The sequence below is a fragment of the Artemia franciscana genome, chromosome 16 (assembly GCF_032884065.1).
Source record: "Artemia franciscana chromosome 16, ASM3288406v1, whole genome shotgun sequence".
Classification (NCBI taxonomy): Eukaryota; Metazoa; Arthropoda; class Branchiopoda; order Anostraca; family Artemiidae; genus Artemia; species Artemia franciscana.
This window is the reverse complement of record NC_088878.1, coordinates 34,048,725-34,074,814: the sequence shown is the minus strand read 5'-3', so window position 1 is coordinate 34,074,814 and position 26,090 is coordinate 34,048,725. Positions and strand designations below refer to the sequence as shown.

The 26,090-nt window shown below is 35.0% G+C and overlaps 1 protein-coding gene across 1 annotated transcript in view; it reads right to left on the bottom strand.

Annotated features, from left to right (window-relative positions):
* Positions 1–26,090, bottom strand: part of LOC136037369 (high affinity copper uptake protein 1-like) — a 90,375-nt gene that overhangs the window by 5,790 nt on the left and 58,495 nt on the right. The window contains exons 3-5 of the mRNA XM_065720095.1: positions 15,295–15,684; positions 9,296–9,432; positions 3,458–3,580 (exon numbers count right to left, since the gene is read on the bottom strand). Coding sequence (XP_065576167.1) covers positions 3,458–3,580; positions 9,296–9,432; positions 15,295–15,606 — 572 coding nt within the window. The 5' untranslated portion in view covers positions 15,607–15,684. The remainder of the gene's footprint in view (positions 1–3,457; positions 3,581–9,295; positions 9,433–15,294; positions 15,685–26,090) is intronic.

Genomic DNA, 26,090 nt, shown 5'->3' with positions numbered 1-26,090 from the left:
TAATTATCGCTTACAGAGAAATTCCAGTTTTTTGCATTGCAGATTGATTTTATAACATACCTAATTCCCTTCAGTTTTGTATTTTTGGAGAAGTCGCAAGACGTTACACTGCGAGTGGCACTAGTGGCTCTTAATCCTATTTTTCCACGTTAAGTTGGCGATGATCCAGCTCTTATAACTTTGCTTAGGACAAATTACATATCTTATGAGGACAGCCTGTAGGCACCGAGGCTTCGGAAGCTAAATAAAAGGGACTACCATCTTACTGCTTGTTTTGGAACCAACGTTATGGAGAAAAGAAAAGAAAAATAAAGAAAAACTCTGATACCCATCGCAAAATTTTACCAGATTTTCAAGAAGCCCAAACCAGTCGGCCAAAAACACGTAGAGGAGTCCTCACTTCGCCATTCCAGTTCTTTTATCCACCCCGAAAGTGAATCAAAATGCTATCTATCACTTTTTGTTCAGTACTTTTTGAAGCACTACAATGATGAACTTCAGGAAAAACCCAAAAATTTTTAATAATTTATATCATTATTGTTTCATTTATTGTATTATATATTTTCTTGCCCTATGCCTTCTGCTGCTGACTTGGACCATTTTGACAATAAAGAGTATTCATTCATTTATCTATAAGTTTCCCATTCTCTTTGCTTCACATTCAAGACAACATACATCGCCTGATATCAACATTTTCAGACACATTTTCTTCCTTTCACATGTATTTGCTGAAAATCTCAGACTCTTTTTTCATCTTCTAAATAGGATCTAATACTTTAGCAGTTTATAAAAAAGCATATTGACAGTGGAGCAGTTTCAGCAGACAGTAGACAGACAGTTGATCAGGAGACAGACATAGACAGTATCTACGATGTTCCAGTACCCCGCTATCTGAGGAAAAGAAAAAAGAAAAGAAGATGCCGCATATGCAGAATATCGTGGATTCAGTCACTTTTCTTGATTTTCAAGCTAATATATTTCCCTTGTTGTCAAAGCCAAGGGACGATAAGTTTACTACATGACATAGTTTATAAGCAAGACAACTACTGTCTACTGTCTACAAGATACTACTGCCGTGGCCATATTATGATCAACCTTAATTAGTTTAAAAATAAGACAACTATAACTACTGTCGTAGACATGTTATGGCCAACAAAAGATAACTGACAAACAAGGCAACTACTGTCAACTACTAACTACTGATAGCTATTACATAAAAGACTATAAGATCACTAATGTTTACTTTCAAAAAGTTTTAAGGTGAATTCAAGTAAACTGGATCTTAGAAATCAAAATTTTAATAAAATAAAATTAAGATATAGCATATTCTTTTGTTTTCAACCTAGTTTTATTGTTATAAAACTGCAAATGTTTTTATTTATACTTTGTTTGTAAACTTTATTAATTTTATGGGCAACGGTAGATGGTTTCGGCTTCTTCCACATAAACTCAATTTTTCTATATCAGTTTTCCCTGACCTTGGAATGAAAGACCATATTGATCTGGAAGTTAGAAATATTATTTTGAAAAATCAGCCAATAATGAGTGATGTGCCATTAGTCTTAGCAGTTAGTTTCTTTCCCTATGAAAACGATTGATTTTTTTTTACAGAATTGAAAAACAACTTTCTAGCGATTAACTCAAGAGGTAGTCACTTAATTAACCGAAGTTAATTAAGTTTTAGCAAGGACCTTCATGAAATAATATAATCAAGCGTTCAAAAGACTAAAAAAGATCAAAAGAATTTAGCAAAAATATTATTCATTTTTGTCACCTATTACCTAAAAATGTTGTAATTGACCATATTATTTTTCATATTTATATTTATCTGTCTCAAACGCAAATTTGGCCATTTTAGCCTTTTTGGCCATTTTAGCCTTTTTTGGCACATTTAGCCATTTCAGGTATATTTAGCCTTTAGAATAAGCGATTCATTCATTCAAACCTTTAATTGCTCCTGACTCTGAATGCATTTTCCAGGACACATGCCTTCTTTAGAAATGAGAAACAGACAATAATTGCTAACAAACTATCCACATTAGAAATAATCGATGTAGAATAATAGTCGTATCCGAAGATCCACTCTCTACCCCCCCCCCATATTTTCTTTCATTAACCCGTTTGGGTGAAAAGAACTTTTCTTTTAATACAAAAAAGACATCCTTGGATAACTCCAAGGGACCTTGCAAGTTTGTTACCAATTAAGTTGGCATGTTATTTCCACGAAATATTCTCATCAATTATAAATCCAAGATATCTACTGGTTTTTTACTTTATTTATAATATTATTTTTGACATGTAACATTTATTTTGACATTTTGGACTGATCTGATTCTAGAAAATAAAATATAATTTGTTTTACCATAATTTAGTGTTATATACTGTGAACCAGCCCACGATACAAATTCAGTCAGAGCAAATTCCATTTTTTTAAATAAAGAAGCTAGATTTTCACATGCAACAAAAAGAAGTGTGTCATCTGCCGATGTTATGAAATGGGACTTTTTGATCTTTTAACTGCTTCATGGCACAGCTTAGAACCTTCCTCTGAAAAACACTTGAATAGATTTTCCGCAATTTCTTTTGGATCATGACAATTGTCAGACAAGGGGCACTAATTGTATAAGATCAAACATAAAATGATGTGAAAACAACATTTTTATATAACAGCTGTTATTTAACAGCTGTTAAAAAACAGCTTCAAACAGTAATTGAGTTTAAATAGGCTATTAGTGTTATAGAGTTTAAAATAGCACCAAAAAAAAATTAAAGATTAAATAAAATTTTAATTAGAAAGTGATAATACTAGGTTGCTGAAGTCAGCTGCTAAGACGTTGGCATCTATACATTTAACATTATTCATTATACATTTAGCATCTATTATTTAACATTGTTTTCACATCATTTTCATGCTTGATCTTATACAATTAGAGTCCCTTGTCTTGGATGTCTTTTTTGTACTAAAAGATAAGTTTTCACCCTTTACAGAGACGTTGGCTCTGTAAAGGAACTTACCCTCAAAAAGTTTGAGCTTGAATGTTACTACATTCTGGCAGTTTCAGTTTTTTATGATTATAACCACCTTTAGAAAGGGTAATTACACGGTCATGGATAATGCATTAGCCTATGAAGCAGCAGAAGTCTTTGGGACACAACCGTCAATTCTACAGACAAACTCCAAATGCATCTGGTTAAGATTACTATTATTACAACTAAACTCACTGCAACAATAAACCTCCTGAGCCGAAGACAGCTCCACACGCTCCTCATCAACCCCATTTATTAAAAGCTCCAATCTTCATCCCTTCCCATAAAATTTTAATTTCGTTTAAATCCTATCTAATGGTTTATTACTATGTCTTTCGAGGACACCCCGCTTTTCGTTTGGCCCAGATCAATTGCCAAAAAGCGAAATCTTTGGCTAAAATTGGCTAAAAGAAGACAGATTCAGGTTTACCTTGCAGACATGGTCCTGGGCTTCGGTTGAATGGTAGTCGCGCCATTGCCATTTGATAACTGAGGTTCAGAAACAGAAGAATATTGGACAACAGCTGCAGCCGACTTTTTATATAGATACTCCCTGAAAAACAAAAAATTGATCTTTATTTATTCAACAAAAGGGTATAAAATTATTTTTTCACCAGTTAAATATATTTTGAAATATAAAATGGAGGATCATAGGGATTTTTACAGGGTATTTACCACATTTTTAATGTTAGAACATGACATTAAACAGGAAGGAAAAGTTTCATGGATTTGCAGAGGATTATGCAGAGTTCTCAGTTCTCTTAGAGGTACCCAAAGTTAAGGGTGCAAAAACAAGTTTGAAAATTAATGCCAAGAAGGATACGTCACTTAAATTAGGAATCAATGAGGATGAAAAGGTGATTCTACATTTTTCCTGTTTCATCACATTTTCCCTGTTAGAATATGACATTAAACAGGAAGGAAAAGTTTCATAGATTTGCAGAGGATTATACAGAGTTCTCAGTTCTCTTAGAGGTTCTCAGATTTAAGGGTGCGAAAACAAGTTTGAAAATTAATGCCAAGAAGGATGCGTCGCTTAAATTAGGAATCAATGAGGATGAAAAGGTGATTCTACATTTTTCCTGTTTCATCACATTTTCCCTGTTAGAATATGACATTAAACAGGAAGGAAAAGTTTCATAGATTTGCAGAGGATTATGCAGAGTTCTCAGTTCTCTTAGAGGTTCTCAGATTTAAGGGTGCGAAAACAAGTTTGAAAATTAATGCCATGAAGGATACGTCACTTAAATTAGGGATCAAAGAGGATGACAAGGTGGTTCTAATTTTTCCTGTTAGAATATGACATTGAATAGGAAGGTACAACTTTCATTGATTTGTAATATGCAAGGGATTTGAGTGCCCTTGCCAAAAATAAAGTTAGCAAAAAGAAGAATAGATAAGTCGTGATGCTTTTTCACAGTAAACAGAAGTTTAAAGGAACAGGTGCCCAAATCGCCACGGTAATCACAGTGGTCGAGTAGGCTTAACTTTCTTTATGATCAAATAGAGGTCAAACTAAAAAATACACTGCAAAAGGCTGATGAACATGGTAAGTGTTTACACATGAAAGATTCTTTATAAATGCTAAATAAGGAGAGTAAATGCGCCTTGTAATTCCAAGAACCAAAGGGTATAAAGGCTTTGAAGGCTATAAAGGCAAGATATAAAGGCTATGAATCGGTACTATTTACTTAAAATAACGTCTCTTCACGAATGTCACTTTAAATTCATATGCAAAATTAGCAAATTTCTCCTCAGCCGGAATAAAAAATAGGACCATATTTCCGTCTCTTCACGAATGTCACTTTAAGTTCGTCTGCAAATTTGGCAAATTTCTCCTCAGCCGGAATAATGAATAGTACCATATTTCCATTCCTTAATAGGAAGAAAATAAATCTAGGCCCAAAGATAGATTGATATCGCTTAATATTCGGACTCTCATAATCATTTGTGCCATATGTCTTCAGTTCTTCATAAGCGCTAGCCCAGTGTTCGGTAGGGTTTTGTTTATTTTAAAATTTAATGAAAGGCTTAAAATAAAAACAGTCTTTAAAATGATAAACATTTGCACCCTACAATAAAAAGTTAAATTTATTTAAAAAGTTAATTCTTGAGATGACATGATTTTACTTTCGAAAATACAGAAATTTTAATTCTTAGGGTAACAAAAACTAAAATTCTCAAAATAGAATATAAATTTCTGTCAAAACTGAAATGACCTTAAACTAATTTTGGACAAAAAAGAAGAAGAAAATAAAATAAAAATCAACTCGGTTACTACAGCAGCAAACAATGGAATATTCTATACAATATAACAACTATAACAAAACAGAGAAAAAAGGTCATATGTAATAATGTTAACAGGCTTACCTCCTATTTTGGCACATTTGTGTTTTTCGTTTCGATGGAATACGCTTGAGTTTAGGATATGACATTTCACTTTAATTGAAAGGGGGTTTACTCCCAGCATCACGATTGCTTGGAAACATATTTCCCGTTGGCATGTTTAGTCTTACATCGCTGCCAAATTTAATAGAAAGGATAGAATAGATAGAATTTAATAGAATAGAATTTGGGTAGGTTCTTTCTGCACTTCTTCCCCACTATGGCCTGATAGTTGGTATTATTAAGTTTGTCTCGAATGATTGTCTAAGTATTAAGTATTGTCTCGAATGAACGTGTGTTGGCAGTAGGTTGGAGTGGCATGTCAATGCTATTTCTTAAAAATAGATACAGGTAAGAAAAATTCTGTTTGTTTCAGTGATAAGATATATTGTTTTGTTTTTTCATGTTGTTATTCGAGCTCTGCCAGAGAAAAAAGTATATAAAATAAAAATATATATATATATATATATATATATATATATATATATATATATATATATATATATATATATATATATATATATATATATATATATATATAAAATATAATATATATATATATATATATATATATATATATATATATATATATATATATATATATATATATATATATATATATATATAAATACATAAAATATAGAAAAACTTTAAAAGTTGATTAAAAATAAGATGGGTTTGTGGATTCGGGATACTTTCAAGATGGTTTCTTTATGCAAGCTTGGGAATTACAGCGTATTACTCGCCCAGTATAGATGACAGGGTGCAACATCTTGAAAAAGAGAGAGATAGACGAAGAAAAAAACAACTATTAAAACAGCTGTTTTTTTTACAAAAAGAAGAAACAGGTCAGCTGTTTTGACTGACCTGTTTCTGTTTCTGTTCTTTTTCATCTTTTTTTTTCGTATTTGTCAAACATTTCGTGGTAACGAACTGTAATAAGGAGCGACCCGGCTCAATAGTAACCAAAACTCTAAAAAATTGAATTTTGATATCAATAGCTACATCAAAAGAATTGCATTTTAATGCTGAGTTTAAATATATAAGTTTAATCAAGTTTAGTCTTACCCATCAAAAGTTACGAGCCTGAGAAAGTTTGCCTTATTTTGGAAAATAGGGGGAAACACCCCTTAAAAGTCGTAGGATCTTAACGAAAATGAAACCATCAGATTCAGCGTATCAGAGAACCATACTAAAGAAGTTTCAAGCTCCTATCTAAAAAAATGTGGAATTTTGTATTTTTTGCCAGAAGACAAATCACGGGTGCGTGTTTATTTGTTTGTTTTTTTTTCCCAGGGGTCATCGTATCGACCAAGTGGTCCTAGAATGTCGCAAGAGGGCTCATTCTAACGGAAATGAAAAGTTCTAGTTCCCTTTTTAAGTGACCAAAAAAATTGGAGGGCATCTAGGTCCCCTCCCACGCTCATTTTTTCCCAAAGCCAACGGATCAAAATTTTGAGATAGCCATTTTGTTCAGCATAGTCGAAAACCATAATAACTATTTCTTTGGGGTGATTTACTCCCCCAGAGTCCCTGGGGGAGGGGCTGCAAGTTACAAACTTTGTCCAGTGTTTACATATAGTAATGGTTATTGGGAAGTGTGCAGACGTTTTCAGGGGGATTTTATTTTGTTTGGGGGTGGGGCTGAGGAGAGGGGGCTATGTTGGAGGATCTTTCCTTGGAGGAATCTGTCATGGGGGAAGAAAAACTCAATGACAAGGGCGCAGGATTCTCTAGCATTACTATAAGAAAACAATGAAAAATAAACATGAAAACGTTTTTTCAAATGAAAGGAAGAAGTAGCATTGAAACTTAAAACGAACAGAGATTATTACGCATATGAGGGGTTCTAAAAATACTTTAGCATAAAGAGCGAGGTATTTAGGAGGAGATAAATACCTTGCTCTTTATGCTAAAGTATTTTTAGTAATTTCAACTATTTATTCTACGGCCTTTCTGATTCAGGGGTCATTCTTAAAGAATTGGGAAAAAACTTACGATTTAGTGTAAAGAGCGAGGTATTAACGAGGCTACAAACCCCCTTGCATACATAATAAAAATATAAGGTTATGAAAGTTTGTTACGTAAGTTAATTCTTAAGTTACGTATATTTTTTACTAATAAAAAAGTTCGTCAAAAATTAAAAGTTCTAGTTGCCTTTATAAGTAACCGAAAAATTGGAGGGCAACCAGGCCTCCTTCTCCACCCCTTATTTCTCAAAATCGTCTAATCAAAACTAAGAGAAAGCCATTAAGCCAAAAAAAGAATTAATATACAAATTTCATTTTAATAATTTATTTGCGGAGAGCCAAAACCAAACATGCATTAATTCAAAAACGTTCAGAAATTACATAAAAAAAAACTAATCTTTTTTTAGCTGAAAGTAAGGAGCGACATTAAAACTTAAAACGAACAGAAATTACTCCGTATATGAAATGAGTTGTCCCCTCCGCAATCCCTCGCTCGTTACGCTAAAGTTTGACTCTTTGCCACAATGCTACTTTTAAAACAATTAAAGCTTTGATGTCCTTAGTTCTTTCAATTAAAGGAGTCAATCCCAAAAATTGAGAGCCTTGCAATAATGGAGCAATAATGGTCTTTATTGTCATCCATTGTCATCTATTGTCATCACATGGTCTTTATTGTCATTGGCAATAATGGTCATCCATCATACAGACCAGCTGCAAATGCAGCAGGTCAAAATTGTTTAAGCTGTCAGAAGAACGAATAAATAAACAGTCAAGGTGACGAGGAAAAGGGTGGAAATATTCCGTATGACAGCGTTGCCACTAGCTAGGATTTGTCCCAAGATCTTGGAATTTCAATCTCGAGCTTAGATCTTGGGAAAAGTATCCATTAAATATTACCCTCAGGATTCAAGTTGAGTATATATGTTATTATAAGTTAAAACGATGAGTCTTTTTCAAACCGGGAGATTTGCAGGTGAATTTTGCAATATTATTAAATTTTCAGTGGCAGCCATGATGCTGATAGAGTAAACCCGACCAAAAATACCAAGGAGAAAGAAGTAAAATCTGATTGATTGAAATGAAAACTTTCATTTTATTGAAAGTTAAATGATTGATTGAAAAGTTAAAAAAAAGTAAAAAAAATCAACAGAATTTCAATTTTTAGTAAGAAGTTCCAATAGTTTTTGCTTGTAACGGCGCCAAATTCGAAAATTGAAAAAATGTGGGCGAAAGATAAAAAAAAAAGTTAAAACATATGACAATAATCGTTGGCTGTAAGAGGGTGTAGTTTCGTTTTCAAGGTGTAATTGTCTTTTGGAGTCAACATATTGTTGATGTTTGAATTTTTACGGACGAAATGGGCTGTCAAATTTAACTAATTACTTTTGTTTATTAGCTTTTACATTTCAACGAGCCAACACTGACAAAAATACGTTACTCCCCTAAAACTTCACGATTTTGATGCAAAGGGGAAAGATTTTGAGCTAAAGGGATAGTGGGAATTTTAAATTCTTTTATAGATGAGTAAAAGTTACAGGTATGAGGTATGAGGAAGATGGGCCCAAGAAAAAATTGTTGTATTTATTGTATGTTATATTTATACGTATATACGTATTTATATGTATGTTCTATTCACATGATTTGTGTTTATATTCTATGTATTTATATGTCTCTATATTGTATGTATTTATACATATGTTGTATTTATATGCATGTCCATAGTGCTTAAACAATTACATCTTTGGACAGAAAAAATTCTGGATCATCAACAAAGAGCAATGAGACTTAAAGACCTTATAATTTTTTTTATTAAACATACATCTTGTCTGTAATACCTATTTTGCAATTATATTTGGACGCAATTATACCCTTGGCTACGCCATAGCTTCACACCAAACTAGGTATATACTTACCGAAAATATTTCAGTCCTTCATAGAAGATAGCGAGAAAAAAGATTCCTATGCACGTTCCAATAAGTGCCTCAACGGAGTTTAAAGTCCATCCTTGAAACAAAACAGTTTCATTTTCGTAGCCAAAGTGAAAATACATCTTAAAAAAAGAACATAACTTCAGAATATTTGATTAAATAATATTTAACAACAATATAGAAAAATCAAAAAGGTACAAAAGAAACAAGGTAATGTACCTGCTACCGGATTTAACATGAACATGTTTATCGGATTTAACAGTGCTAACACCCAACTATATGCCATTAGCCCTCGTAATTATCCTTATTTTTGTTATTTCTTAGGATTCCTTCTTTAAACAACTAATATATTTATTTTTAGTTAGCCTCTGTGGAGAAGTCATTCTACACGGCAAAAGAGTGTTTAACGAAGCTCCCTTTTAGGCACTCGAAAATAAATATGGACTTCACTGCCATCTAACTTATATGGAAATAAAGTTTGACTTAACTGTACTAACATTCAAGAAATTGAATAACTATAATAAAGTGAAAAAACGGAAAACTTTTTACAAACGATAATGCCATCTACTTTTGAATCTCCTCTTCGAATTAATAATAAACCGAGACTCCCAAGAGCTGCTAAAAACTTGGTATTCTGCTGAGAACACTGAGCCACGCTTAAGGGCTAGACAGACGTGACCTTACCTTAGCTTCAAGTATCTTAAAAGCATACACATACCAATGATAAGCTGTCTTTTTCACAGAAAAGACACCGTATTCTTTGCAAGTTATTTTAGATTTCTAAAATATGGACATTTGACTAAGGCAATTTGTTTTGATAAGCCGTCAAGTAATATATTAGTTGAGCATTTTTGGTATTATCCCAGATTTTTAGTATATGACTCTAAAAATCTGAGATAATACATCAAGCATAAAAAAACACCAAAAATGAATATCAACCTAAAAAGAAATCCTAGTTGAAAAGCTGGCAAAAATACACCAATTTGCTGTTTGAAAAACGATGCGTCTTTCCATTCCTTTAATGTGCTAGTGATAGGGAGCACGCCAATAAGGTAGAAGGCCGGTAAAAGGACAATAAGGACAGTTACATCCAGAAAAACAAGAAGCAAAACGGAGAAGGATTGATCATCAAGACAGCTAAGGTCAGGCCCATTACTGTATGCAAGTTACTGTCTGATATTTTAATTCTTTAAACTTATTATAGAATATGTGCACACTGGAGAAGAATGGTCATTGTATAATTGAACTGAAATACTTATTAGGCAAATTTAACTTAAGAATTTGCCAAGTTCTTTTTTTTTTGCTGTGATTCAATATGGCAGTGTCGGCTTCAAAGTTACTTGCATAGTACTACAACTACTAAAAAGTCAACGCAGCACCAAGCAACCTGAGCCCAACACAGCTACGCACACTCTTCCTCCACACCAATCTATTCCAAAGCCTCCCTTTTTACACCCTTCCAGGAAGCTCCCATTTCCTTTAGATCTTTCTTTATGACGTCCTCCCACCCAAGACGAGGACGACCTGCTTTCCGTTTAGCCCTATAGGGTCAGCCAAAAAGGAAAATTCGGCAATCTGTCATCCTTCATCCGCACAACGTACCCAAGCCATCTCAACCTTTCTTTCATTATAGCCCTAGAAAGAAGGATTGAACCACATTTTTCGTACAGCCTACTGTTTGAAATACGGTCGGTCAGCCGGGTACCCAGAACAATCCGTAGGCAATTTCTCTGGAAAACATCTAGCAAATTTTCATCCGCTTTTCGGAGCTCCCATGCTTCAAAGCCATATTTGACCATTGTCATCACTGTAGCTTCTGGTATTACAGACTTATCTTTTTATTTTTCCAAACTTTTATAATTATGAAATTTTCAACTGTGAAAAAACACCCTGAGCCTTGGCTATTCTACTTTTAACATCTTTACTGCTCCCACCATATTTACTAATATTACTACCAAGGTAAGTGAAACTGCCCACCTGATCAATCTTTTCGTCACCCAACGTCACCTTTTCATCTTCGCTTATTCCTAGCCTTAGTGACTTGATCTTCTTAAAATTAATTCTCAAACCTATTTTAGCACCCTGAACACGCAAAACCTCTAAAAATTAATTCATTTTGTTCACACGTTTCATCAAGAATGCTTAAATCATCAGCATAATCTATGTCCAGGAGAGCTTTTCTCCCAATTTGATTCAGTGGTCTCCCGTTAGCTTTCCTGTGTTCCTTAAGACAAAGTCCATGAAAGTGGTCCATATAAAGGCCGGTAAAACGTAATATTAATTAGTTAATTAGTCATTATCATAATTAATTAGTTGACTATCGCTTAAAATATACTTCACAATTTATTGAGCTATGCTTTATTTAAGGTACAAAAGTATGGGTGCTAAATTTGTGAGACACATTCTACTATTAGTAAGTGTGATACCCAATCTAATTTTAGTTTCTAATTTTATTTCTATTTTAGTCTTCTTTAATTTACTAATTTTAATTCTATTTAATTATAAGATTTTTTTTAATAAGTAAATTTAAGTTACACTTATTTAGACTTAGATCTTTTCACGCCAGTGGGCACATAAGAAGATAGCGCTGCCTCTCCATAATAAGCTTCCCAGCGAAATTATACTATTTCTATTTAAATAGTAATTTAAGGTTAAAATTCACTATCTTAAATTAATTCGCCCTTGTTTCCATCTTTTGTTGTTTTTTAATGATGGAAAGGCAGTGTAGTCTTTGTCTTTATTTAATTTTTCTCATGCCGGCTGGCACATAAGGCGACAACTGCTCCACTCCATACTGACCTCTCCAGTGAAATTAAAGTGTTTTAATTCACCTGACACCCTAGCTCTTTACCTTTTGTTAGATGGTGGCAGTCAAGATTGACAAAATAAAGCAATACCTATAGAAATATCATGAAATAGACATGAGAACTGTAAAAAAGACTGAACTTTCATAATAGAAAAGAGAACTTAATTCCTCACCATTAAATATTTTTAAATGTCGTTAAAAGAGGTGGGGAAACATGGCCTGCCTCCTCCACTCAGACACCCTTGCTCTTTAACTTTTGTTAAATGATGGCAGTCAAGATTGACAAAATAAAGCAATACAAACCTTGCAAATGTTTAGTTAGTTGTTATTTGAAACCCACCACAAAAAAAAAGAAAAAAAAGTCAAGATCGACAAAATAAAGCAATATACAAAAAATTGTAACAGAGTATAAAAAAGAAACGGAAAGACACTAAACACAAAGCAAACAATAAAAAACGCAGCATACACTATGAAAAATACCGCTACCTCCCCAAATTATTTTGGCCCCTATTTTTAAATTTCAATTTTTGATTGAAAAATGACCTCTTTGGCGATTTAATTGATAAATTGAAAAAAAGCTCTCTTAGATTTTGAATAATAGCCCTCCCCCTAGTTTACGTGTATTAGCCCCCTCCAGTCTGAAACCTAAATTTTTTCAACTGTTTTGTAGTTCTTATAATAACTATCAAAAGATTTTTTTATTTGCACCCCCCCACAAAAAAAAACTTGTGTACGTACATGCCTTCCATTTTTTCGGATTAGACGATTACAGTTAAGATCGACAAAATGGAATATACACAAAATCATAATATAAAAATGAGAATTAAGATAAAACACTCAGACAAGTTGAGATAGTTGAGAGACTTTTATTCCTTCCCATTAACTATTATTTCCTCTCATTATTTTGGATTATTTTGCTACTATCAAAGAGGTCTGACTATTGTTAGAAGTCTACAGTAAAGACTGCCCAACCCATGCTTACCAAATAGCCAATGCGACAACAAGGAGCGAAAAGATCAACAAAACAGTAGGGTACACTCATCTGCGAGGACCAGAGAAAACAGATTTTACCTCCAGCAAAAAGAGAAAATCAAAGATCCCCAGCCCCCTTCCTCCAAAAAAATATGCAAAAAATTCAATATAGTTATAGTGAAACCTACTGACGGAATGATGAGAAAGTGGCTTGACCTCAAGTTACGCACGTACACAACAATTTTCCGGGACCGGAGCCCTAAGGCACCCCTTCCCGTCCTGCGTACATCCCAGGTTTCTTAGTACCTATTATATGACGTGAAAAGCTGAAGAGTTTTATTGGCCACATAACCACAATAGAGAGGCCACGTAAACGTTACCCACATAACCAACGATATAGAGATCTTTTTATCAGGTTCATGTTTCTTTTATTAGATATTGAAGGTTAGGTTTACTATCCAATTCACTTCAAGTGATAATATACCAAAATAAATTATAAATTGTTTTGATAAATTCATAAGTTAATACCAAAATAGGGTGACGTAAAACAATTTTGGGGTTCAAAAATGGCGTAGCCTTTACGTAAACTTTATCAGTATTGCCTTAGAACAAAGTGGTAAGAATGACGTTTCTGAAAATGTCTTAAACAGCCGCCGATGGCTGTTTTCTACAAGTACATGAATTCGCTTCCCTCAGACGAGCTCTTTCGCATCGTGCACCCCTTTCTTCAGCCATCAAGGAAGACATGAAGGGACACAGCTCGGTCTAATTATTTAAAAGTCAACAAGGACACGCCAAGAACCGAGTACTTTAGGAAGAGCTTCATCCGGCGTTGCACTTCGATCTGGAATGATCTTCCTGGGGATGTTATTCCTACAGATCCCTCGGTTGACTCCATTAAAAGAAGGTTCAACAATCATTTAAAACCTCGATGTTTTGGAACTAGGCAAATGAATAGCGACACATCAGATACCCCTATTTACGTGGTGCCATGAAGATAGGAATAAAAAATATCTTTTGTAACATGCTTTGACCTTAATGTACCACTGACATCAAAATAAAAGCATCCCCCCCCTGGACCCATCTTAGGTCTATTCATACATGAAAACCGCAATTTTTTATATCTATCTTTTGATTGTTTCAAAATATGCAGTTTTTAAGGCAGTATTATTTTTTGCCAGCATTACCACATTGAACCCTTAAACAAGGAGGCAAAGCTAATTAGGCAAATTTGGCAACCTTTTCGTCCCTAAAAATTCAAACATTAACGATATGTTGATTTCCAAGGAAAACCACACCTTCAAAGGCGAGCTACAGGTTTTTAAGCTTTTTGCTGCCATATTTTTTTAACTTATTTTTTGCTGATTTTTACTCTGATTGTTTTTTTTTCTTTTTAATTTGGTATTCGCTATAACCAAAAACTGTAGAATTGCACATGGGGGTTTGTTTCATTAAAAATTAAATTCCTGATTTCTCCACTATTTTTTCAGACCTGTTGGTTGCGCAAGTTTCCAAGTGAGCCATTTAAACAATCAGATTTTATTTTCAATGTCCTTGGTACTTGAAAAGAAGCAAATTATGACATAAAATGCTTTATTAAGAAAACCTACTAATATAAAATAATTTTTATGCACTTCTGTGAATTTATTTAAAGTTTATTACTTTCTCGGTAAGGGCAATTTTGGCAGTGAGAATTAAAAGGGCGAAATATGCCATTTTGGTCGAATATGAGTTATATATGTGTCGTGAGTAAACTCAGAATGATGAATCAAATAATATAGTCAGAGTTTACCTACCTTATACCGTTATGAAGATGTAAAAGAGACATACGCCAGTTTTGACAGAAGAGGATTATCTTATGGAGCTAAAACATGAGGAGCTGGCATTTGTCCCCCTTTTTGTCAAGGAAAAAGGAGACATACGCCATAAAATGGAATAATTTTGAATTCGCTAAGAATATTTGAATTAAGTTTATACCACTGAAAAGAACATAGCTTGGTTTAGAACATGTCCCTTTATCTCCATTAGCTTCATCCTTCAGAACGACAACAGCCTAAAAGAATTTTTCTATTTTTTGGGTCTCCTGAAAAGTTACAAAGATGGCGTATGCCGCCCTTTTAATTTTCAGAGCCGAATTGGCAATCTGCAAACTAGGAAAGGTTAAACCTGCCTTTAAGCAAGATAATTAAAAAACAAGAACACTCACAATCATTCCTCCATGTCCTCCATGGCCTCCCCCACCTCCACAGCCTCCTCCACCTCCACCGTGATTATGAGTGGTCATTGATCCATGATCATGGGTGGTCATGGATCCATGGTCATGCGTTGTCATCGATCCATGGTCGTGTGTTGTCATCGATCCATGGTCATGTGTTGTCATTGATTTTTGATCATGAAATAGGTCTGTACCATTCGAAACCGCTGATAAAACGTCTAAAGTCCCGTTTACAAGAGCTTTTGCCACCTCGGTAGCAATTCCGTGACTTGACATGTCGTGGTGATCATGATTGTGATCCATAGTGCTCAACTTTGGGGGAGGAAATTCAAATGCAAACGGATCTTCTTCTTCTTCTGTAGGAAATTCACCACTGTTCCACTGAAAATAAAAATCAACTCAAAATCATAGAAGCAGCTTCAATAAAAACCAAAACAAAATAAAGACGATTTATCAAACAGTTCGTGGTAACGAACTGTAGTAAGGAGCAACCCAGCTCAATAGTAAACGAAACTCTAAAAAACGGAATTTTGATGCTAAAATATACATCAAAAGAATCAGATTTCTCTTATTAAAGACCAAGGCCGTGATTAAGTGAACTGATGTGACTCAAAAATCCCATGTTAAAATTGAAAATTTATATTTAAAAAGTACTCAAGTATCCATTGGCGGAAGATATCGCTTTTAATATCAGGCCGTAGCTTCTTGAAGATGCTACAAAATGTTTGCTAGGATTTTGCTCTATTTAATCTAATTGCTTAGAAATCTTAGAAAATGTCTAGCTCTTTTTCACAAGTGTACTCTATGAAGGATATTGCTGTTAGAACAAAATTGGTACTATCATGAGCAGAAGACAACAACCTTAAGATGATTGCAACCATTTTTCGATTTATTTTCCTGTTTTCGAACAGTCCCATAGAATATTTTCAGCTACCTGAAATTTTTACAAGTTTTTTGCCAGAAAGAATCGTTTTAGATCGTCGACAAAACCCCTAGAGACCAGATTGACAAGCTGATATAATTAACCTGCTATTTCCACCAGTTAATAGGTGTTATTTGAAGGGTTTTTGACAATCAACGGTCTCTACAGAATTGAGAGACAGAAGGCTACCCTAACTTCAATTTCGAACCTCGATGTTTTCAAGTTCACTTAATCACGGCCTTAAGCTACCACGCTTGTTGATTTTAGCAAACCAGTGGACAGGCATTTGTTAAGAAGAAAGAATGATTTCGTCATACATTCGTGAAAAAACTTCTAAAGCAATTACGTGACTTGACATGTCGTGGTGGGGATCCGCGTGTTCCCATCAGAAATTCCATCCCCAAGGAAAATCCCTAACGACAATTCATTCCTGGAAAATTTTCCCTATATTTATAATTGAGTAGGGACTAACAGTCCATGGTAACGAACTGTAAGTAAGAAGCGACTAGGACCAATAGTAACTAAAACTCTAAAAAGAGGAAGTTTGGTAACAATTAATGCATCAAAATAATTGTCTTTTTATGCTGATTCCAAATAATAAATCTTTATTAAGTTTAGTCTCACACCTGGCACGTACGCAGGGGGAGGCCTTCGCCCCCCCCCCGAAATTATGTGAAATGTTTAATTTCCCCATGGTTTCCTGGGATTTTTGGCAAAAGCAAAAGAATCTAGATACAGGTGTGAAGCCTTTTTTTTTGGATTTTACAGCATGCAATAATCCGGTCAAGTCATTGCCCAATTATTAACTCATTTTCTGTCTAACTTTTTACCCTCTTTGAAGTAATTAGTGATTGTACTGTTATTTTTGTTCGTAAAGAACAAAAGTTTGTTCGTAAAGAACAAAGGTGTGGAAAGTTTGCTTTCCACAGCAAAATAGAATTATCGTTGATATTAGGGTGTTTATTCCCCCCTTTTCAGGATAAAGTACAGCTTTCAATGGATCAAATTTGGAAATTTTTCATTAATCATTAAAATCATTTTTATAATTTGATCATTTTTCATTCAAATCGACGTTTTCACAATAGAAGAACTACCTCCCACAGCACCCATATTGCACTGTCAACCCTAAAATTTCCATTTCAGTGGGATATAATAGATTAATCACTGGTTCTAAATCGCTATGAACATAACCCGAGCCTAAAACGTACTTTTGAGGCTTCAGTCTTCTTCCCCCCATCCGCTACAATACTACAGATTAAAGTTAATCTGTATTTTCTGATGTACGTGCTTTTTACATTTATTTAGCTACTAAATAAAAAAAAAAGTGCTACTTTGGCCCCCGTTTCGAAGGTTATGGCCCACCCGAAAAAAAATTCCTGCGTACGTGCCTGTCTCACACATAAACACTACAAGTCAGAGAAAATGTGCCTGATTTTCGAAAAATGGGGAAAACACCACTCAAGAGGTAAGTAATCTTAATGAAAAACAAACCAATAGATTCAACATGCTGGAGAATACTACTGTGGAGGTTTTAAGCTCCTATCCAATCGGTCAAGGGCTTATTCAGACGAAAATTGACAGTACTAGAGCCCATTAAAAATGACCGAAAAAGATTGTGCCAATGTAAAATGGCGTTTTCTGCTATTTTATTGCACAAACCAATGAATTTGGCACATAAAATTCGGGCCATGGCACAACAATAACTCCAGGTTCGGCTCATCACTAGTGTTGTTCAGTGTTTTTAGTTTTATTTATTTAGTGATTTTACTTTCTGGCAAGAAATTTGAATTAACCTGATGATGACAGGCACAGGTCCTGTAGAAATTATCGTTAGAAGAAAAATCAATCACCTGACATCCATAGCTTAGGTAAGCTTATTACCTTCTATCATCATTATCTTTGGCACATAGAGCGTCAAGTGGCACTCAATTAAAAATTTTCAGATAGCCAATCGATTTAAAAGTATAAAAATACAATATACTGGGTATTCCAGTTGTGGAGGAAAAACTATATACTGGGCTTTCCAGTTGCGAGGGAAAAACTATATACTGGGCTTTCCAGTTGTGGAGGAACTAATATCACACGGTTGCGCATTAAATTTGCCTGAAGCCTCCTTATTATTTAAATTAAATAAGAAAAAAATATCCCTTGAAGGTACTTAAAGCCTCCTGATATATGCTTGGTAGATATGTTCTCGATCACAAGGGGTGAACTGGTATTATATACTATAGCTATCAGCAGGGCGTCACTTACAGAGGGAGGGGGTATCCCTACCCCAATGTTTTCAGCTAATCAGGTAACAAATTTGAGTCGGTAAAATAGTGCCGCGAAGCCCTACTATTTTACTTGCTCTTTAAAATTGATGAAAGATCAGCATCGTCGGTAAAGAACAAAAAATAAAGTAATTTTAATAGCACCCACATCCACCCAACAAAAAATAAAGTAATTTTAATGGCACCCAAAACCGTCCAACAAAAAATAAAGTAATTTTAATAGCACCCGAAACCATCCAACAAAAAATAAAGTAATTTTAATAGCACCCAAAACCACCCAACAAAAAATAAAGTAATTTTAATGGCACCCAAAACCATCCAACAAAAAATAAAGTAATTTTAATGGCACCCAAAACCATCTAACAAAAAATAAAGTAATTTTATTAGCACCCAAAACCATCCAACAAAAAATAAAGCAATTTTAATAGCACCCAAAACCATCCAATGAAAAATAAAGTAATTTTATTAGCACCCAAAACCACCCAACAAAAAATAAAGTAATTTTACTAGAACCCAAAACTACCCAACAAAAAATAAAGTAATTTTAATAGCACGCAAAACCATCCAACAAAAAATAGAGTAATTTTAATAGCACCCAAAATATTACCCAAAAGATTGTTATCTAGGACTAATATTAAAAGATAAAATAGACTGTTATCAAAAGACTAATAAGATGTTAGTCCCAGACTGTTTATCTCTGTGTAATTCAAACAGTTCATAGTAACAAACTGTAAGTAAGGAGTGACCGGACTCAATAGTAACCAAAACTCTAAAAAAGCGGAGTTTTGATACTAATAGATACATCAAAAGAGTCGGCTTATTATGCTGATTTGAAATATATAACTTGCATGAAGTTTCATTACCTATTAAAGGCTACGAGCCTGAGAGAATGTGTCTGATTTTCAAAAAAAAGGGGGAAAACCCCCCTAAGAGTCATAGAATCTTAATGAATTCCATTGTAGGACAACTCTTCTACAGTCACCAGTAATTGCATATCCTCATATTATTTACTTGAACCTTTATATTACCCTGCTATGATAACTCACCCCCCCCCCCAAAAAAAAACGAAAAATAATTAAAATAACATCATACATTATGCGTTTGTTTTGGAATATAATTATATCTAATATTATACAATTTCCTCTTTCCTTCATTATTTGTCACACTTTCTCTTTGGCTGATCAGTGCTGCATGTGGGAGGATTTTTCCATGGGAGAGGATCTATCTGCCGAAACTATTCTTCACGGGTAGAATTTTCAGCGGAAGGAATTTTCCGGGGGGTGGGTATCCAGGAGGGATATGTCTAGCATTTTCGTAAAAATCATCGTGGTCGTCATCCATAAGACTCGAATTTAGGGGAGGAAATTCAAACCCAAACAGATCCTCATCTTCTTCTATAGGAAATTCACTACTATTTAACTGAAAACAATGATAATTAAATCAATAAAATTAATGAAAATAAGATTTTTGTGGCAGCTATTTTAAAAAAAGAAAATAAAGTCAAATAAAGAAGGTACATCGCTGGTTGATCCTAATAAATCAGTCGTCTGGTGTTTATTGTTTTATTTTATTCAAAGAAGTAAAAATAATTTTCAAAGAAATGAAGGGCAGAGAGAAGCACTTTGGTAATTCAAAAGGTGCTACATCAGACTTTTGTAAGACTGAGATTTATAAACCAACTACAGAGAAACAGAGAGTTTAGTTGTAAAAACTCTTCCGCTCAAACATTTTTCATTTTTATAATGGTTTAATATTTCTGAGAAAAGAGACAAGCAGTCTTAAAGAAGCAGAGCAGCTTATCTCTTCAGAAATTGCCTTTCCTCGTATTTCTAGATCTTTCATCCAGTAAAAGCTAACTCAAAGCATCAGTTAAACCAGTTTCAAAAAGGTGGTGCTTTTTTTCTCTCCAGAAACAAGGAACAAAATGTTAAAACATAATTTTTAATATTGAAATTTAGAAGAGTAATCTCTCGTTTCTTCTTTGAACCAACTCTCTAAACTCAACAAAGTTGAAACGATTGGTCCTATCTGTTTCGCAACCCCATCTTTGTTTAACCTACCAAAATATTTGGTGTCTGATTATATGTTTTAATGAGGAGTACATTTATAGCGGTTACTAGAATTGATATTTAAAAAGTTGCTAGTGTTTTACTGGCAAATTAGCTTTCATCAGTAGAGAATATCTTTATAAACTTTTGAAGCTAAGAGTCGAATTATAGTCCAAGTTGCTCTCTAATTAAGGTCATAGTAGCTCAAGCCTTCCTTATTCTTTGTTTGAAACCCTCTTACAGACTCCTGAGATGATTGGGTTCCCAGAGAAATACTGCAGATAATAACAGGTGTACGCCAAGAAAGGGCATTAGCCCCATAGCTCTTCAAAGTCATCCACTACATTATGACAAAAACTACTTCTCATATCAGATTCGGACTTCACGGATCCTTTCGTCCCAGACGCTGACTTTTGCTGACGACTTGGCCATTCTTACGGACTCCATTAACGATATGAAGCAGCAAAAGCTGGGCTTCAAATAAGCAAAATCATGGCCACTGGCCCGTCCTTCCCCTGCTGGAGACTCTTCAGTCAACCTGGACAACACCCCTACCGTTGGAGTTGAATCGTTACCTATAACGAAAACCAAACAACAGCCGTACAACAAAACTGCGGATTTTCCAAGCCCTCGTAGGCTCTGTAGTGCTTTACGGAGCTGAAAGGGGTCAATCATTAGCCGTAATTCTCAACTGCATAGACGTTTTTCAGTCAAAAAACATAAGAAGGATCAAAGGTCTGCGATTGTTCGACTCCAATGGTCCGAGTTTGCTCCAACTAGCGTGATATTTACTTATTTATAGATAAAATTTGCAGTTATTCTTCATTCATGTATATGATCACAAATACGCAAAGCGTGATGGGGCCCCCCACTAATGTTGACCCAGACCATATTATTGCAAAATTAAAATACAGTGGCATAAAAACACCATTGTGGTGTTTTAACAATAAAAATCAAAATAATTTGTTTTAACTGCACCTGACCTAGATGCATTGTTTAGCCTAGGTGATTGGATTCGTGCGTAAAGTCAAGAGTGTTCAAGTGCATATCTATCTAAATTGCCATAGCAGGAAAGAAGTTTTTGCTTTTGTTGTTTTGTTTTTTTTCTCACCGAATTATTACTTTGAATCAATTATAGAGATTTAGAAAAGCGACAAGTTCAATAGTGGTTGCAAAGGTAGCTTCAGCCTGGTAAAGAGACAAAAAGTTCTGATTTAGAAAAAAAAACTTAAAAATTGAGCGTAATTTGGATTGAGAAAATACAACGGATATTGAACTAAGCAGAATACTCAAACTTCTACAGCCTAAAAAAAAGACTCCTACAATTCTGAGAAGGGGAAAAACTACCTACCAAAAGCAGGGTTGTCAACCAGAAAAGGGGGGCAATTGCCCCTTCTCGAGTTTGAGCAATACATTTTTTTGTATATTCATTGGAAGAATCAAAAAGAGAAGAAATGACCAACCTGGATTTTAAAAAATACCTTTTTTGTATTTCCTTTTTTTTCTAAGAAAAAAAGTGGCAGTTCAAGACTATTACCAATAAATCTGCATTTACGATAAATTCAAGCAGATAAAATTCATTAATCTAAATCGATGAGAATAATATAATTAGCGTAAAAAACGCTTTGAATGATTTTAGGCAGAGGGTAGACTCCAGTGGCGTAATTTCATCAAAATCCTGGAGGAAGGGGAAAGGGTTCAAATCCTAGTGTATGCAACTATTTAATTTGGGACGGGATCAGTGGCGTGATCTGTAACCTCAACCAGAGTCAACCCAGCTCTAAATGGGTGCCTGGAGAAATCTAGGGAAGGTAAACAGAAAGGGTGTGCGAAAGCACAGGATGGTTGGCCCCCCGCTCTCTTCCAGACTGAAGGGCCATGAAACAGAGATCAGCACCGCCGGTGGGGACTGTAAAGTCTAACGCCGTATTCCTTACCTTTCTTTTTAAGTGAAAATGATAGTGAAAAAGAGAAAAATGAGCCATATAGTACCATAAGGGCAAAGATATACTAAAGAAAACTGACCTATTTCTCTAGATGCTTGAATTACGTAAGCTTATCTTAGCTTCGACAATTTTTTTGTCAGAAACTAAATTGCAGCGGGGGGGATAAATTGAGGTCTGGGGTAAATAAGATCTCGAGGGAGCAGTTGACCCCCCTGCCCCCATAGCAAATTACGCCCCTGGTTGACCTCCTAAAACGGAGTGATTTTATTGATAATTACACTGCAGATGCTTACTGTATCATCTTCAAATATTGGTATGCTGGTGTTTAAACCCATATTTATCAGTCAAATGTTTTCACGAAGAATACTGAAAAGTCACTGATCATAAAATTGGGATCCCTAATATAAGAAAAACAAAACAGATGACCGATCATTAATGGCGTTACTAATTAAATAGTCAAATAATATGGCAGATGGAAAATCTAGCACAAAAGGAACTAATATTTCATCTCTATATAAATAGATTAATTGCGTTATAATAAGCTTGACAGAAAAAACTGAAATATTAGACAATAAGATAAGGCACAATAAGATAGAAAAATAAGATAGGGGCACAGCAGTCCACAACCAGGATCGTTGAGAAGGAAGTCGGAATTTTCCAGAAGGTAATAATCTGATATATCCTTGTAGCACAGTGGGTTGATACTCTGCCTGGCAAAACGGAGTCCGGGGTCTGAACCCCGCTGCAGCAAGGTTGGGCGACAAGCTTGCTACTTGTCTCTGTAAAAAAGACCCATACTGAAACGTCGATTCGATATCCTAGGCACCATCAACGGGCTCGGAGGATTTTCTTCTTTCTGCTATAGTCTGATGTTTCATTATTAGAACTTCGATTTGGAAGGTATCTGTATAATGGAAGGATCTTCCTATGACAACAGTCATTTACTCCAGGCCTGGGTTACGTTATTTCCACCATAGTAAAATTAGGTGCCTGTATTACAGCATTGTCACTTTAAAGTGCAACGAAACGAACTTTGATTTTTTTAAATCAATAATTAAAGTCAATTACGCAAATGTACCACAGAAATTGGATAGTAAAAAGAGGAACCCACAGTACTTGTCTGTTATATAAAACACACTCGAGAAGTGCAGTTTGGTTAATGCTAATGAAAAAAAAAATATAATGAAATTAGAATACTTTATTAGCAAAATTGTGAAAACTACAACTTGGAAATATGCTCCCAGGACGCAGTATTACACTTCCAAAAATGTTGCTGCTCGTAAGAGTACAAAGTCATGGTGTGTCCATTGACGCAGTGTTTAGGGCAACAGCCCCTTAGCCTGGAAAAATACAATTGCCTGTTCTTCGGACCTTGGCAATCCCAAGTCTTAATTTGAACATCCATGGTGAGACACTATATTCCATCACTAGTGAAAGAAAACTAATCAGTGTCCTCAAGAAGCGCGTTAATTATGAACTAAGATAAACAACGTTAAGAATCGTGTTAATGATGATCTTTTCTTTGTCTTGAGACGGCCAGCCGACGCCGAAGCTCCCAATTTAATAATTCACAAATGACCTTCCAAATTTTGTTAATAAAGTATTCTATTTTCATTATATTTTATTGTCACCAAACTTCACTTCTCGAGTGTTTTTTATATAATAGACAAGCACCAAACACGCTCTCTACGGCTATAAAGAGAGAAGGATTGGGATGGCTACGACACGTTCTGACAATAAATGATGACAGATTGCCCAAGATCGTCCTTATTGGCAAACCATCCAGGGTCAAATGAAAAACAGTTTGTCCCCGAATGGAAGGAGAGGTAGTCGTAAGTAAAGATTAAGGGAAATTGGAGCTTCTTGGGAGTGTGTAAAGAGGGAGGCTTCGAATAGACTGGGGTAGAGGCGGAACATTCGCAGTTGTGTGAGCCTTGGGCAACTTTGGGCAACGCAGTGCGTTGTTAGTAGTAGTAATAGTAATAGAAGGAGTAATACAATTTGATTTCCATTCACTGCTCTTTCCAAATGTAATAACAGCTATGGTCACAATTACGTCAGAACTTCCCTCCCCCTATCCTAATGCCTAGATATAGTCCTGAAAAGCCCTACGTACAAAAACTTGTTGATTTTGCTAGTTTATATTATTTTGTGCATCAATTTCTCATTGCAGGTTGATCCATAAGGCCAAACAATGCGAACTTGAAAAATAAACACAGCAAACCTTTGGTTTATAGAAATATAACGCATTCAGACAGAGGGAAACGGAAGAAATGCGACGGCATCGATTATGACATTTGGAAAGTGCGTTGAATGGTTACTAGTCTTCTGCTATCTCATTTCTATGCTAAGTTTTACCGTCAGTGGCAGAACCAGAAGTGCCTTGAATGGTTACTGGTCTTCTGCTATCTCATTTCTGTGCTAAGTTTTACCGTCGGTGGCAGAACCAGAAGTGCCTTGAATGGTTACTGGTCTTCTGCTATCTCATTTCTGTGCTAAGTTTTACCGTCAGTGGCAGAACCAGAAGTGCCCCGAATGGTTACTTGTCGTCTGTCTCATTTCCGTGCAAAGTTTTACCGTCAGTGGCAGAACCAGAAGTGCCTTGAATAGTTACTAGTCTTCTGCTCTATGTTTTACCGTCAGAGGCAGAACCAGAAGTGCCCTGAATGGTTACTTGTCGTCTGTCTCATTTCCGCAAAAAGTTTTACCGTCAGTGGCAGAACCAGAAGTGCCTTGAATGGTTACTAGTCTTCTGCTATCTCATTTCTGAGCTAAGTTTTACTGTCAGTGGCGGAACCCGAATTCAGAATGATGGAGCAACAAGGTTCAACAAAAACTATTAGCATTCGCGTGTCCCATTTACTATGAATGACCACAATAAGGATGGTTGGGACAGATTATAATTCTACCCCCCTCACTTTTAACCCCCCAGGAGTACCTTTAAAACCCCGGTTCGGTACTTATCTATTTTATAAAACACATTTGAGATGTGAAGTTTGATGACAATAGAATATGATGACAATAGAATACTTTATTAGCAAAATTTGGAAGGCCATTTTTGAATTATTAAATTGAGAGCTTCGGTGTCGGCTTCCCGTCTCAAAGACAAAGGAAAGTTCATTATTAACGCGATTCTTGACCTAGTTCGTTTTAGTTCATTCTTCACCATGGATTTTCAAACAGTTCGTGGTAACGAACTGTAGTAAGGAGCGACCCGGCTCAGTAGTAACCAAAACTCAAAAAAGTCGAATTTTTATACCAATAGCTACATCAAAAGAATCGCATTTTACTGCTGATTTTAAATATATAAGTTTCATCAATTTTAGTCTTACCCATCAAAAGTTACGAGCCTGAGAAAAATTGCCTTATTCTAGAAAATAGGGAAAATCACATCTTAACGAAAATCACACCATTAAATTCAACGTATCAGAGAACCCTATTGTAGAAGTTTCAAGCTCCTATCTACAGAAATGTGGAATTTTGTATTTTTTGCCAGAAGGCAGATCACGGATGCGTTTTTATTTGTTGGTTTTTTGTTTTGTTTTTTTCCCAGGGGTGATCGTATCGACCCAGTGGTCCTAGAATCCTGCGAGAGGGC